This window comes from Thunnus maccoyii, chromosome 15, assembly GCF_910596095.1.
Source record: "Thunnus maccoyii chromosome 15, fThuMac1.1, whole genome shotgun sequence".
In the NCBI taxonomy this organism is placed as follows: Eukaryota; Metazoa; Chordata; class Actinopteri; order Scombriformes; family Scombridae; genus Thunnus; species Thunnus maccoyii.
In genome coordinates, this window is record NC_056547.1 from 20,109,646 (window position 1) to 20,123,251 (window position 13,606).

At 38.2% G+C, this 13,606-nt stretch overlaps 1 protein-coding gene across 1 annotated transcript; it reads left to right on the top strand.

Annotated features, from left to right (window-relative positions):
• The first annotated feature begins 352 nt into the window (after positions 1 to 352).
• Positions 353 to 7,306, top strand: tra2a (transformer 2 alpha homolog). Its single transcript, XM_042435180.1, has 9 exons — positions 353 to 553; positions 1,925 to 2,058; positions 2,200 to 2,365; positions 2,821 to 2,874; positions 4,508 to 4,696; positions 5,302 to 5,417; positions 5,712 to 5,834; positions 5,918 to 5,988; positions 6,178 to 7,306. Exons 1-9 carry the CDS (start codon positions 518 to 520, stop codon positions 6,186 to 6,188), a joined length of 900 nt encoding a protein of 299 aa, XP_042291114.1. The 5' UTR covers positions 353 to 517; the 3' UTR covers positions 6,189 to 7,306.
• Positions 7,307 to 13,606: the final 6,300 nt, after the last annotated feature.

The following is a 13,606-nucleotide window of genomic DNA, read 5'->3' on the forward strand; positions in this document are numbered from 1 at the left end:
CACAAATCAATAAATCCAGTTTTACTTGCTTCTATCCAAACATTCAGCCAGTGGTTCTCAGAGAGGGCACCCTCCATGAGACCTTAAGTAAGGTGTGTGGGTGTGCGCATGGTTGGATTTTCAGCTCATAAAGTTTTACTGACCCCGCTGCAAAAAAACCCTGAGGTACTTGACATTACGTACAAGCTAAACCTTGTCTTGTCATGGGCAGTGCTGGAAAGTAACAATTTACCCAAACACTTAAGTACAATTTTGAGGTACTTGTACTTGAGTAATTGCATGTTATTTTCTAGCTCTACTCCACTAGCTTACAGCGAGGTTACGAGACGTTCACTCGCATGAAGGGGGCGTAGGAGACGAGACGGGAGATGACGTCAGACCCTGCAGTACATAAACATAGCAGCCACTTCACGCGCCATCTTCTAGTTAGCAACCGAGCAGAATAAAACATTGTGTTAAACCACGGTGCTAAGTTATTTCTGTTATAATACTTTGGTTGTATTAGCTGTACTGAAAAATGAGTGACATTGAGGACGGAAACTATGAAGGACGGGTAAGCAGTGACACTGAATTATATCGAATATCTCCCCTTTTCTTCCTTTCTCTCTCTCTCCCGTGTGGCTGCCCGACAGGGAACACGAACCGCTAAATAAATTGTTTATCGTTGAAGTTTCATGTGTTGTTGGCGGTATCGTTACCTTTTAGAGAGGCGGCCATTTTTATTGGTTTTGCCTTAAGCCAACAATACTTGTGTATTAAAGTGTATATATACATTTTTTTTCCACATGGACGGTCAGCGCTCTGCTAGCAAGCTAATTACCGCTAGCTTAAAACACCACCAGGGTTAGACCTCGGTATTTGCAAGTTGTCATAATTTTGCATTCCCAGTTCATTTTACTGCAGCTGGCAGATTCGCTTATGAATTATATTACAAGCTATCTACAGTCATTGATGCACGTTGGAAACCCGAGTTTTTCTTTTTGTTTGATATGAAATGTAATTAGTACTAAGCCACTCTTCCTTCTCTACTTTCACGCTCTGATTAAGAAAAGCTACATGTGTCTAAGCTCTTTACTTGTTACCATTTTAACTTAAATTGTTGTGCTCATTTTGAAATACTTATTTTTAGCAACCATGTAACTACTGCATTCAGTGTTTTATTATCTTTTTTCTATTAAAGATATTTTCCTTTTCATAAACCTATGATCTTAATTTTATTGAATGTTCTTTTTTCATTAAGGTTATTGATCGTGAAGGATTTGAAGAGTTTTATCCAAGAATGATGAAGAAAATTGTCAAGATAAAAGAAGGCTAATGAAAACATTTACAGAGCAGAACATAGAAGTGGAAAGGGAGGAAAATGTGACGGAAGATTGGTGTCAGATAGAAGCGCTTGCAGTGTAATGGCTAAAATGAAAACTGGTTTCAGTTTGGGTGAAGAGAGGAAAAACAGACCTGGAATCAGAAAATGAGAAAACTGAAAAAAGAAGAATGAAGAAGGATAGAAATCCCGAGAGAAGGGAGTAGCGTGTAAAGAATCTGGAAGAATGAATGTGTCCCTAGGTTAAGTAAATATACTGCTTGTGTCACAAATGTCTTTTCTTTACCTTGCTCTCTTTTTGTAACATGAAAATGCATGTTTTATTTTTTCCCTTGATGGCCCAGGTGGACATGGAAATAGACCTGTCATGTACACTGTTGTATATGGTTAATATTATATCTTATTGTAAACCAAAGATTTATTAATTGAGATGATAAGTTTACTAACCCTTTCCTCCACAGTACATAAGCTGTAGATTTTAGACAGGTTTATGTGCAACTTACTTACCACATGTCATTACTCTGTGCTTGACTGTTTTTTTCTGTGTAAGAAATACATTTATTTGTCCATGAGAAAGTTGTTAACATGCTGCTGTGGCAATAGGGGTCTCGCTCCCCATCTAAATCGGATCGAGGGAGTCCAGCTCGGGTCAAGTCGGAGAGCAGGTCCGGCTCCCCGAGCCCATCCCGAGCATCCAAACGCTCTGAGTCCAGATCCCACTCTCGGTCAAAATCAAGGTATGTTGCCGTTTTTACAATTACCTTTTGTTATATTGTGATCATATTGCAAACAAAAAAATGCTCATTACAGGCTGAAATATGTCACTAGGTTACAGGGTTTTTGTTTTCTTCTCTCCTCTTCTACCGCCTCCTATTCAGGTCTCGTTCTAGGCGGCACTCAAACCGGCGCTGTAGCCGCTCACGCTCTCGGTCATATTCCCACCGAAGGAAGTCTCGCTCTCGTTCCTACAGTCCTGAATACCGGCGCAGGAGGAGCCAGAGCACCTCCCCGATGTCGAACCGCCGCCGTCACACTGGCAGCAGGGTGAGTGTGAAGAGATCTGAAGATAGGGCAATGTACAGTAGGCCATAGATGGAGAGCCAAAAGACACCTTGTGTATGCTCACACACATTTATATCATGTTAGTCATGACATTTTGATCTCCCCAAAACTGTTTTCCATTTAACATCTTACAGTGTCAGCACTTTTTTATCTTTTCATTTAGATATATTTGGCCATAGCAAACAAAATAACTTGGATGTGTTAAACAAACTGAACGGTCTCGCATATGGATTTGAGTTGTATTATTACAAACATTTACAAGTATTTTATGATTAAGTTGACACTTAGTTTAAAATCAAGAGGAAGCTAATTTGTATTTTCTATTTGTGAGGAAGTAATTTTTGATATGATTGTGATGAATGCTGTGGGAAACCACTTTGACATGACATTTAATAACCCCTTTGTTTCACCCTCCCCTCCTTTCATTATATCAACAGAGCCATGACTTCACAAAAGAAGCATGCAGTCATAGCGGTGATGCTGATATTAGGGTATGTGGACCTTCTGACATATTTTGGGAAAGAGCAATGTAATGTTTGTGTGTGGGTCAAAGGGGGATTCCCTGAGTGTAATACTAGATCAGGGATAAAGGGGGACATGAAACCCAGTGGAAATGAAATAGATCATGTTATATTCAGATATGTGGCTGGTTTGCAATAAAAACAACCATCACTGCAGTGCTCATTGGATGGGCCATCTGTCAAGTTAAAGTGTTGTTTTTTTTGTTTTTTTTAAACTTTTCCTCAATACACCATTGCTTGAAAAATTGGGCAGGAGTGCACAATATATCCTACCACTTTATACCAAGACCCTTGTCCAGCTGCATGCATGGATGACCTACCTTGAAATTGGGTCAAACACATATTTGCAATCAGGGTCACACCTGTATTTGCAAAATAGGTTGCTTGGTGAAAAAGGACATTCACTACCTGGCACGTATAAAGATGGACCTGTTTGAATTGATGACATTTATCAATAAATTGACTGCACTTGTAGTATAAATCCTTTATCAAGGTAAACATTGGTGGAAACACTGGTGCAAAGTGGGTATAAGTCAGGTTATCAGTACTTGGCAAAAACATGAACTAATATCAAGGCTAATATTTTTGTATTATCGTAATTATATTGGACCAATATAATATGTGGATGATTTCAGTAAGTGCATGTGTGTATGCAGTTCTCATGTATTTTACTTATAATATGCAGTATCAGACAATCATGACATGAACCTGCAAATATAAATATATGAAATTGGTATATTAAACATACCACTGAAGTTAATACACTTCTAAAATTGATCTTATGACAATAATATTTTTATGGGGAACCTTTTTGAAAGCCTTTAATAAACCTACTGTTGGGGTATAAATGAAAAGTCACAAATGTTTGAAAATCTTTATTTTACACCTGGAAATACTGATGTTTAGTAATATATTGCAACAGGTAGTAAAAAAATAAATCATTAAAGTTAATAAAGGATAAAGTGAATACATTTTCATGATCCACCATTTGGTGTGGAACGTCATACAATGAATGAAACATTTTTACTACAGTTTGTGTAAGCTCAATGATGTTTGTAGTACACTACTGCTGTAAAAGGTTCGTGTGGAAAAGAGGAATTAGGTGTGGTTTTCAAAGCAAGTGGGAGGCAAATGAAATGGTTTTGTACTATGTATAAGTCTCCCAGGGGCATCTTTTTGAAAGCTGTTTAAGGGGTTATTAAAGCTGTCATAATTTACCCACTGAGCATTTTCTGATGGTCTGGTTCATTTGAAGATGCTTGGAGGGAAAAGTTCTTGTAGCCATTGTTAACTTCTATATAGATCTTTTACCTTTTTTTAGTAGTATGTAATTATATATTTTCTATGTTATTATATAATTATATATATACATTATATATTTTTTATATATGAATATATTTTCCTGGTGCCTTGTTGTTTTCTATATTTGTGTTTTGGAAATGTAACCAGTGCATTAAACATGTAAAATGTTGCCTGTGGATGAAGAAGCATCTAATGCTTTGCATACAAAATCCATTCACTGGATTTAGTATGCAAAACATTAGATGGGGAGATGCGGTAAACCACATCATCGCCTCTGACTCTCTGTTGTTGACCCTTCCAGGCGAACCCTGACCCCAGTACATGTTTGGGGGTGTTTGGCTTGAGCCTGTACACCACAGAGCGTGACCTGAGGGAGGTGTTTTCGCGCTATGGTCCTCTGGCCGGGGTCAATGTGGTGTACGACCAGCGCACAGGTCGCTCCCGAGGCTTTGCCTTTGTTTACTTTGAGAGACTTGAGGATTCTAAAGAGGTATGGGAAATGTTTGTGGTTTTATTTACTCATCAGATAGCCAATGATCTTCAGGCCTGGTCCTGGAGAGTCATTTGTTTTCTGTGTTTTTATGCACAGTACCAGTCAGTGCCAAGTTTAGACACACTTTCTCATTCAAGTAAATGGGAAGTTGTGTCCTAACTTTTGACTGGTACTATAGTTAATTTGATTCATCTGTCGTCCAAAGTGTAAAATATCGCATGATTAGATGGCTAGAATAAGAGGGCTGCTGCATGGCTGCTGGTGAGAACCAGGAGTGAAGAGTATTAGTATAAAGTGTTAAGCATAGTCTTTGCAATTATTGTTGCCTGCTTAGCACTTTTTTATATTTGCAGTACATGCAGGTTCAAAGGTCTCTTCCTCTCTGATAGTGTTTGGTCTTTATTTAGGTGTGATTACCTGAGTTCACCACTAGGTGTCTGCCTTGCCACAAATTACCTCATCTTAGAGCCATGCATCCCTAGAAATGGGTTACTATGTGTAATGTACTGTAGGTGGTCTTTTGTGAATTTAATAATTTTTACCAAAGAGCTTGCAATAATATGATAACATCTATGTCTCCTCATCCCTCTTGTGTTCCCTAGGCAATGGAGCGAGCCAACGGCATGGAGCTGGACGGGAGACGCATCAGAGTGGATTATTCCATTACCAAACGTCCCCATACCCCCACACCAGGAATATATATGGGCCGTCCAACTCAGTAAGATCAACACTAATGTCAAGTTCTCTTTACCTAGTATGTGGCAGCAGATATACATCACATAGTTGCATGTGACTGTACATTTGAATAGTCAGGAGTAGAGAAATGGTATGCAAGGTGTATTGTTCTGAGGTCAGCGCTCTCTCATATCACTGTTGTATATCTAATTGTGCATCTTTTCTTGAAACACATTGTTAAAATTTAACAATTTCTATCTGTTTTGACATGGTTCCATGTTTCTCAAGAGATAAGATTCCTGGAAGTCATGGCCTTTTTATATTCTTATTTCAACAGCAATGGTGGTGGTGGCGGCGGCGGCGGCGGTGGCGGCGGCAGCAGCAGGAGGGGGAGAGACTCCTATTATGATCGTGGCTATGACCGCTACGACAGATATGACGAGTATGACTATAGGTATAGGTGAGTAATAATTTGTGAGTACAAAGCCAGTGTTGCACTATTACGTGGGAGAACATTTAAAATTTTTCTTTGTCTCCTTGCAGTCGCAAGCGCTCTCCATCACCCTACTACAGTCGATACAGGTCTCGCTCACGGTCTCGCTCCTACAGCCCACGTAAGTGTGAAGCATACAGTACTTGCTTAATTATTGTGTCATTATTTAGACATGAAGTCAGACTGCTCTTTGTATGCATATTTAAACAGATTCCTGTACTGTAATCACTGGTGAAAGCTGCTAGAATTTTATTAGTAATGCACTGACCTTTACATGTGCTAATATATATTTCCTATTTTCTTTTCGCAGGGCGATACTAAGTTGCTTTTTACAACATTCAGCTTCCCTCCAATAATTGGTGGTGTGTGATTCATCAAGGTGTTTCAGAGGGGACAATTTGAACTAGCATGTCTATATCAACAGAACTCTTTTAAGTTTGAGATAGTTCTTGTTTACATGCAATAGATGTCTTAATTTTTAGGCGTTTTTACGTGTCCATGTCTGGTGTGAGCAAAGAACTCAACAACTGTTGGTTACTGTTGTGTCATTCTTAGACTTGCATCCTTCCTTCCCTCTTCATTTTCTGTAGCAGTGATTCCTTTTTTTTTTTTTTTCTTTTAAATGATGGATAATGAGCTGTGTTTTTGGTCTATTACTTTCATTTCTGTTAAAAGAGTTCTTGTCATAAATGGGGAAGGAAAACTGGGTTTTAGTTGAGAATAGTGACAGTTTTCCCACATGTATTAAGAGGTAACTCAAACAATAAAGTTTGCATATGTATTAGTTGAATATAACTTAAATCTCAATGCTACTTGGAACTAACTGGGCCTACTGGTAAGTAGCAGGTAAATGTGGCTGTAAAATGAAGTGCTACCAGCAATCGGTGGTTGGGGTCTCTGCTCACATTATGAATAACTTTTCTTTTTTTAAGTTGAGGAAGTCCTGCTTTGAGTTTCTCCAGAGAGTTTTATCATGTATTGTTTTTTGGTTTTTTTTATCGTGAGACCAATAAAAGAGAGTGGTTAGACTTGTACTTTGCTTTGTGATCAATAAGTCAACCAAAAAAAAAAACCAAGGCACACTGCTTTACAAAAGTTAAAAAGCCTTTAATAAATGGGCTTAACAACTATATATGTCAGCCATTTATTAAAGGCTTTTTAAGTTTTGCAAAGTAGTGTGCCTTGGTATTTTTTAAATTAATTTATTTTTTTATTATGACTTATTGATTTCAAAGGAAAGTACAAGTCTAACTTTTTGTTGGTCTCATGATATGTCCTTGGATCCAAAGAGCACCTGTTTGGTTTTTTTTTTTTTTTTTTGATACCTGCATTCGTGAAGTAGCACTCTTCAGCCAACCTACTGGCATTTGCTCTCTATTATGTTTTTTATTGTTGTTTCTTTGTATGGAAATACAAATATATGAAAACTCCAAAGTTTGTAACGTGGTTTTCTGACTTAATGTGCATGAAATTGAAGTTGAGCTTTAGTTGTCTAGGTGGGAGTTAAGAAGTTTGAGTGGGTGAGGTGGGAAAAATAAGCTAGGAGAATTTCATAGACAAAGACCAGCGCCAAGATGATGTGCATGATAAGTTCATGTTCACACAAATTGAAAAGTTGATCTGGAGCCACATTTAAAAACCACATTATATTCTCCAAAAGTTTAGTTTTCTCTCATTCAAGCTACGCCAGTGGAAACATGGGAAAAAAAGCTTTTATTGGGTGGTGTTTATTACATAAGATGTAAAGTTTACAAGTTAGAAAACATATTATACTGCAGCGAATTCTGTAATTACATTGAATTTCTCAATATACATAAGAAGTTACAATGAAAGAGCTTGTGCTTTGTTAAAAAAATTCAATACCATGATGCACATTAAAATGACTTCGGTACCATGTGACTATGATGTACATCACCTCAACAGTGACATTACTAGAACATTTCCCCTATTTTAAACATAAACAAATGTGCTTTACATTATGAAACGATGACAGAACAGGGCCAAGTTTGTTCTTCATACAGTCACATTTTCCTGCATTTAACAAAAACTGGCAGATTGCATCAAGGCAAAATGATCAGTTTTTGCCCCCGAGAGATGGAGGTTAAGATACTGGATTGATACAGCTTGAGAGCAAACAAGATCTTGAGACTGAGTGGCTAATCACAAAAGCAAACCTGAGGGAATGGAGGGCTCTTTATCTGTAGACCTTAGCCCCAATAATAAAGCACTCCATTCAAATGGGGTTAATAATCACTGCTGACATGTCATGGGGCCCCTCAGAGTTATGCATTCATTCACACCGACTCAAAGATAATTCTTCAGGTTCCAAGGTAACCACTAGCTAGTGGGACAGGAGGGTCAAAGTATGAGGTCTTTCTCAATGAGGATCCAACAGTCCAAGCCATATACCCTGATGTCTATTGTGTGTATGTTTTGTGTTCATTTTAACCTCTGGTTTTTACATTAAGTGAACTTAAATTATTAGCATTCTTTCCTGTAGAGTTTTAGCTAATAAAACAAGTAAACCATACAATTTTAGGTAGTGTCCCTTGATCCAATGTCTGGTACAGCCACTTCTTAGCAGTTTCAATTGTAGAGAAAAGGTGCGCAGATTGAACAAAATGCAGATAACTCACTAGATTTTATGGCTAGATGCAAGGTTGTGATATACATTTTATTTTTAACTTAAATTACCCTGCCATATATGTCATTGCAGGGGGCATTTACTGATAGGTTGACCAGTAGGGGACAGAATAGGTAGATTGCTTCATATTATTGGGAGGAAACAGTCTACATCTTCTACTTCACAAAAATAGATGAGTAAAATCAATGTTTCATCTTCGGGGCCAGACACATGGTATACATTCTGATTCTACATACAATAAACCTGTCTGTTATGAATGAAATCCATCATATACTTTTACAAGAAAATATTTTCATGAACCAAACACACCCAAAGTAGACAAGGTGCAACCTGTAGCTCTGACATCATGTAATTGAGATCAGAAAAAAGCTGTGAGGATACACACCTAAACTACTGGACAATGCCTGAAGGTTAATCAACAACTACATGTTGTATTCTGTGTGTTTTGAGGACAGCAGGACCTGTGGGGACTACAGGCTAAACTTCCCCACATGTGAGTTGTTCATGTCTAAGCTGTAAACACAAGGGTCCATAGGGTATAATAAACATTAACAACTGTTTGCTATTCAATCATGCTGATCAGTCAGAGTTCTTGATGATATAATGGTACTAAAAAAGCTTTTTTTTCATTTTACTTTGGGCTTATCTTAAGTTCTTCATCTTACTCAGTGGAATATGATTTCTGAAAATGGCATTTGTAGAAGTTAGTGCATTTATCTATTTGCATCTAAAAGAAATTTGGTGTTTGGTGGGTTTTTTTTTTTTTACCTGATAATTATAAAGAAACAGTTCTTTACTAAGCCAGAAACGTATTTTAATTGTTGTTTAAGTGTTTGCTAATTTGTTCCAAAAAAAATATTTCAGCACCAATTTATAAAACTGTTACATATAAACAAGTGACAATCCACAGACAGCGGAAAAGTTAATTACTCTGCCATAACATTTTAAAAAGTTGCTGATTCAAAAGCCCTGTTAATTCGAACATCAAATAATTTGAATTACTCAACAGAAATTATTAACCAAAATCAATAAGTTGATATAATCTCCAACACTTTTACGTTACATCAATATTCACATGAGGAAAATAACAGTTTTATTTGTTGCAAGAATTTACAGAAACTTTTCCATCTGAAAGTGTCTATTCCAGATTCAATAAATCCTACACTTGATTTTGCAATAAACGTAATCTAATGTAAAATTACAAGTGTGAAAACTTAAGGCAAAACAAATCCTGTTTCTTTGTTCTTTTAGAAAACAAGATATTGAAGAAATGGATTGCTTTTGGGCTGTTAAAATGGGAAATTTCTCAACACAAATCACAGTGTCACTAATCAATCAAGGTGCTGAAAACAGCAAACAACAACAGCCAGGAGGAAAGTTCCCCTATACCAGACACAAAGCAACATGCTAAAGCATGGCCATGCAATATAACTGCAATGTGTGACAAAGTCTGCAAATATTCATGTGACTACGTGAAAACACCCACTTTCATCAGACGTTTGTGCTGCATGAACATGTGGTGTTAATTTGATCAAATGCTAAAGAACAATAAAGATGTAGTCATCTTGAGGTAACAAAAAATACAAAAATCAGCAGATGTTAATAATAAAAAACTGTATTTTTGTGAAAATAGAGAAAAGTAAAAACAAATAAGAATTTCAAGCTATTTCTTTTACACTCTATACAGCGTGTGAAATGCAACGTGTGCATGTAATCAAATGGCTTGCAATTAAACAAATATAGAATGAGAAATTACAGGGATAGTTGTGAGAGAAAACATGACGGATTGCATGTGTAGCTGCTATTAATAGCTTTTCTGAGCTATTTTCAACCAAACAAAGGGCCAGTTATTTCCTTAAAAAATATAGTCACCTTTAAATAATCTTTTCTGCTACTATTGACCTAGATTGAGTGAACTTTTTCATAGCAATTGCAACATTTGAGTTTTGGTAGAAAAAAACAGTGGGAGTGACGAGAAAACAAGAAAAACGACAGTTTCTTCACATGCATTACTCTTTTAAAAATAGCAAAGATATTACCTTGAATATAGCTTCTATTTTAATATTTTACCACCTAGCATTAACTCATTATTTACTGCTAAAAATAAATGTTCCTTGGCATGTGTTTTGAGGGGACACAAACCGCCATTTTCTAATGAGATGAGGGGTGCCATCCCATAGGAGAATCTGTGGATTAAAAAGCATCTAATATTTTGTTTTGGAGCCTGCATGTAACCACTTGATGTAAATACAAAACATGTGTCTGGACCAAAAGAAAAAAAAAGCTTGCATTAGCATCAAAAGGGACATTGTTTCCATCAGTTAATGTTGCTGTAAGGCTCCACATTCTCCTCAACATGGCGTTCACCACAGTGTTCCCTGACTCTGTCCGAAGCGGTCAGTCAGTGGATTTACTGATTACACAACTCAAGTGGAAAGAAAACATTGTTACAGATTTGAATCGCCTAACAATAAATAAAAAAATAAAGCAATCTCACCGGAAAACAGAATCCCTTGATTCAGTGTAGCCTAAAGGGGTTTTTGTGAAAGAGCCTTGCGTTTGGCGACGCCTATATCTCTGAGTGAGGCCAACAGCTCAAAGTTGGGCTATAAGCTGCGTTTTACTTAAACAATCTACTTCCCCTTTCCTCCTGTCTTTCTCTCTAGAAATATCCCAGACTATGTTTAACCAAATCGATTTTGTCAGTTCTTTTCCTACACTGACATTAGCCGCAGCAATCTTCCCACATAGGATGCAGTCTAGTCTGAAACTTTATGTCAGTTTGCCCCTATGGAATTTGTCCATAGCGAGGAGTCCTGAAACTGGGGGCGGGGAGACTTTCTGTACATTCCTCAGCGATACATTCACTCCTCCTGCAGAGCCTGCAGCCACACACACAGGCAGGCTGCAGCCATGCATCAGTTCATTTAAACCGACAGAGCCGGGCGAGCACTCACATGACTGCTGTCTCTATACGTCCAAGTCCACAAATCTGCCATCTATGTGGCACCATTCAACAGGCAGAGCACACTTAAGACTGAGTTCCTGTGTCTGCGTTTCGTTATTTTATTTGCAGTGGAAATCATTAAAGCCAAATAAACTGGGTTATTAAAAAATTGTATGAACCTAACTAGGCCAGCGGAAAGCGCTTTGGTTTAATAAATTCCTTATATAGGTCCATACAGGAGGAATATAAGCATCTAACCACTGAGTTAAACTTAATAAGAAACTTTTCGGCAGTTGAAACTTGAAACAAATTATAAAGTGATTAAACTGGTATAGGAAGTGCCCTTAAAGCGCCTTTTAAACACACTCTTTTATTCTCTATTTGCTTCAACTATTTATATGAGTTTCCCCAAAACGTAAAAACAACCTAAACTTCCTCAAAAGTTGATAACAGCTCTGAAAAGTGCCGCGGATTTGGTCATCGGCCCGTGTTTCGTTACATCTTTATGACTTATGACAAAGCCCAAGAGAGGAAACATGGGGAGAAATGCATAATTGGCGCGCTGATTCATATAGAATAGTCGAGCCGAAGAGCCAATGAATGAGCGCGTTGAGGCAGAGCCAGCAGAAGTAGTACGGAGCGACTCTGCAGCCCTCTGATTGGACAGTCCTTCCGACCAATCAGAGGACTTTGTGTGTTTGTTCAGAAGCAGAGGAGTAAACCCACTGAGGCAGCAGCCATAGCCCCAGTCTGAGCTAGTGGCTGAAGGGCCCACTAAACCAACACTCCCTTTGTAACCTGCTTTACATGAGCATGCACACCTAGGCCTTTTCATTAACAAACACCGCAGGGACCTGGTACTATCATTTCAGCCCAAAGCATAGCTTTTTGCACTGGCAATTGCAGGGCTGGGGTGGAGGTAACACCCACCTAAACTTACTTTTCCAACACATTTTTCTTGGTAAAATGGTCAAAATCCTGCAGTGTGAAGGCTACGTGATGAGCAAATAATATAGCCTATAGGTTGCGATAAAAAATACACTTACAGGAAAATGCAATTGAAGGTAATACTATACAGTGTATAGTTTAGATTTATACTTTATGGCAAAGATAGTTAACTTAGTTTTTAATTTGCCTATCATAACTCATATAGGAGAACTCATATACAATAATTAGACTACAGGAATTAGGCTGAATAATGCCCTTATGTTTGCCCACACTTGACTCGTATGACCTCGTATCTCAAATTATACTGTCACATGTGCGGCGCATTGAGCACATATAAACACTAGACCCTCAGTCTGAAGCTGTTCGTAATTCAACTAGTTAAGTTCATAGATGGAAACATAACACCAAGGTCTTTAAGGACTTTAAGAATTTTTGTTTGTATGTTTCATATTCCTTCCTCACAAGTCTGTTGTCAGATTAGATCAAATGATAGCTCAGTGTGTGTGACCTTGTGTGTGAATTTTTCATTTTGGGGATCCTTAGTGTCGGAAAAAACTTGAACAAGTTCTGTGCTGACAGTGCATCAACGAGTATGGATTCTACTACAACATTAGTCGTGTAAACACGGCCTTTCTCTGCACAGTCACCATACGCGTAAAGTGTCGGCCTTTGCCTATGGTCTGCAAAAGATCTTTTTGACAGTTGTGTAATATTTTAGACATGTATTCCACACGTGATTCACTTGGGCTGTACATTACATAGAACGCTAGGGGCACTTTGGCGTAGGGGACCCCTCCCTCTTTCAGCAAATGCAAATCCATGCCAGTGGTATATGGCAGAAAGGATTCGCCATGTGCATTCGCTCCACATGGCCAAAGCTTCCTCGCTGTGCCAAACGGTCTGAAAGTTGCAGAAAACGAGCGGTGTGGCAGCACCAAAGACACCCCCTCAATATCATTTTGTGTGACCACGGGCCAGCCGGGCCTGCAGTTGGACTTTGAGTTGTGGATCAGGGAGGGGATGGCTCCAGTCTAGTTGGAGAAGATGGATGCCGTCATTTGGATAGTAATACGTGTCATTCCCACATTGCGTGAGGGCCCAAGGAACAGCACAGGGCCCTCCCTACTCTACATTTCTTAAAATTTAATGTGTCCAGTATGCAATTTAACAATATAATGCAACATCATTTATGAATGGCCC

Coding starts and splice junctions, on each gene's coding strand:
- tra2a (XM_042435180.1), top strand. CDS start 518: ATGAGTGACATTGAGGACGGAAACTATGAAGGACGG. Junction 2,875..4,507: donor GCGGTGATGCTGATATTAGG/GTATGTGGACCT, acceptor TGACCCTTCCAG/GCGAACCCTGACCCCAGTAC. Junction 5,835..5,917: donor GAGTATGACTATAGGTATAG/GTGAGTAATAAT, acceptor GTCTCCTTGCAG/TCGCAAGCGCTCTCCATCAC.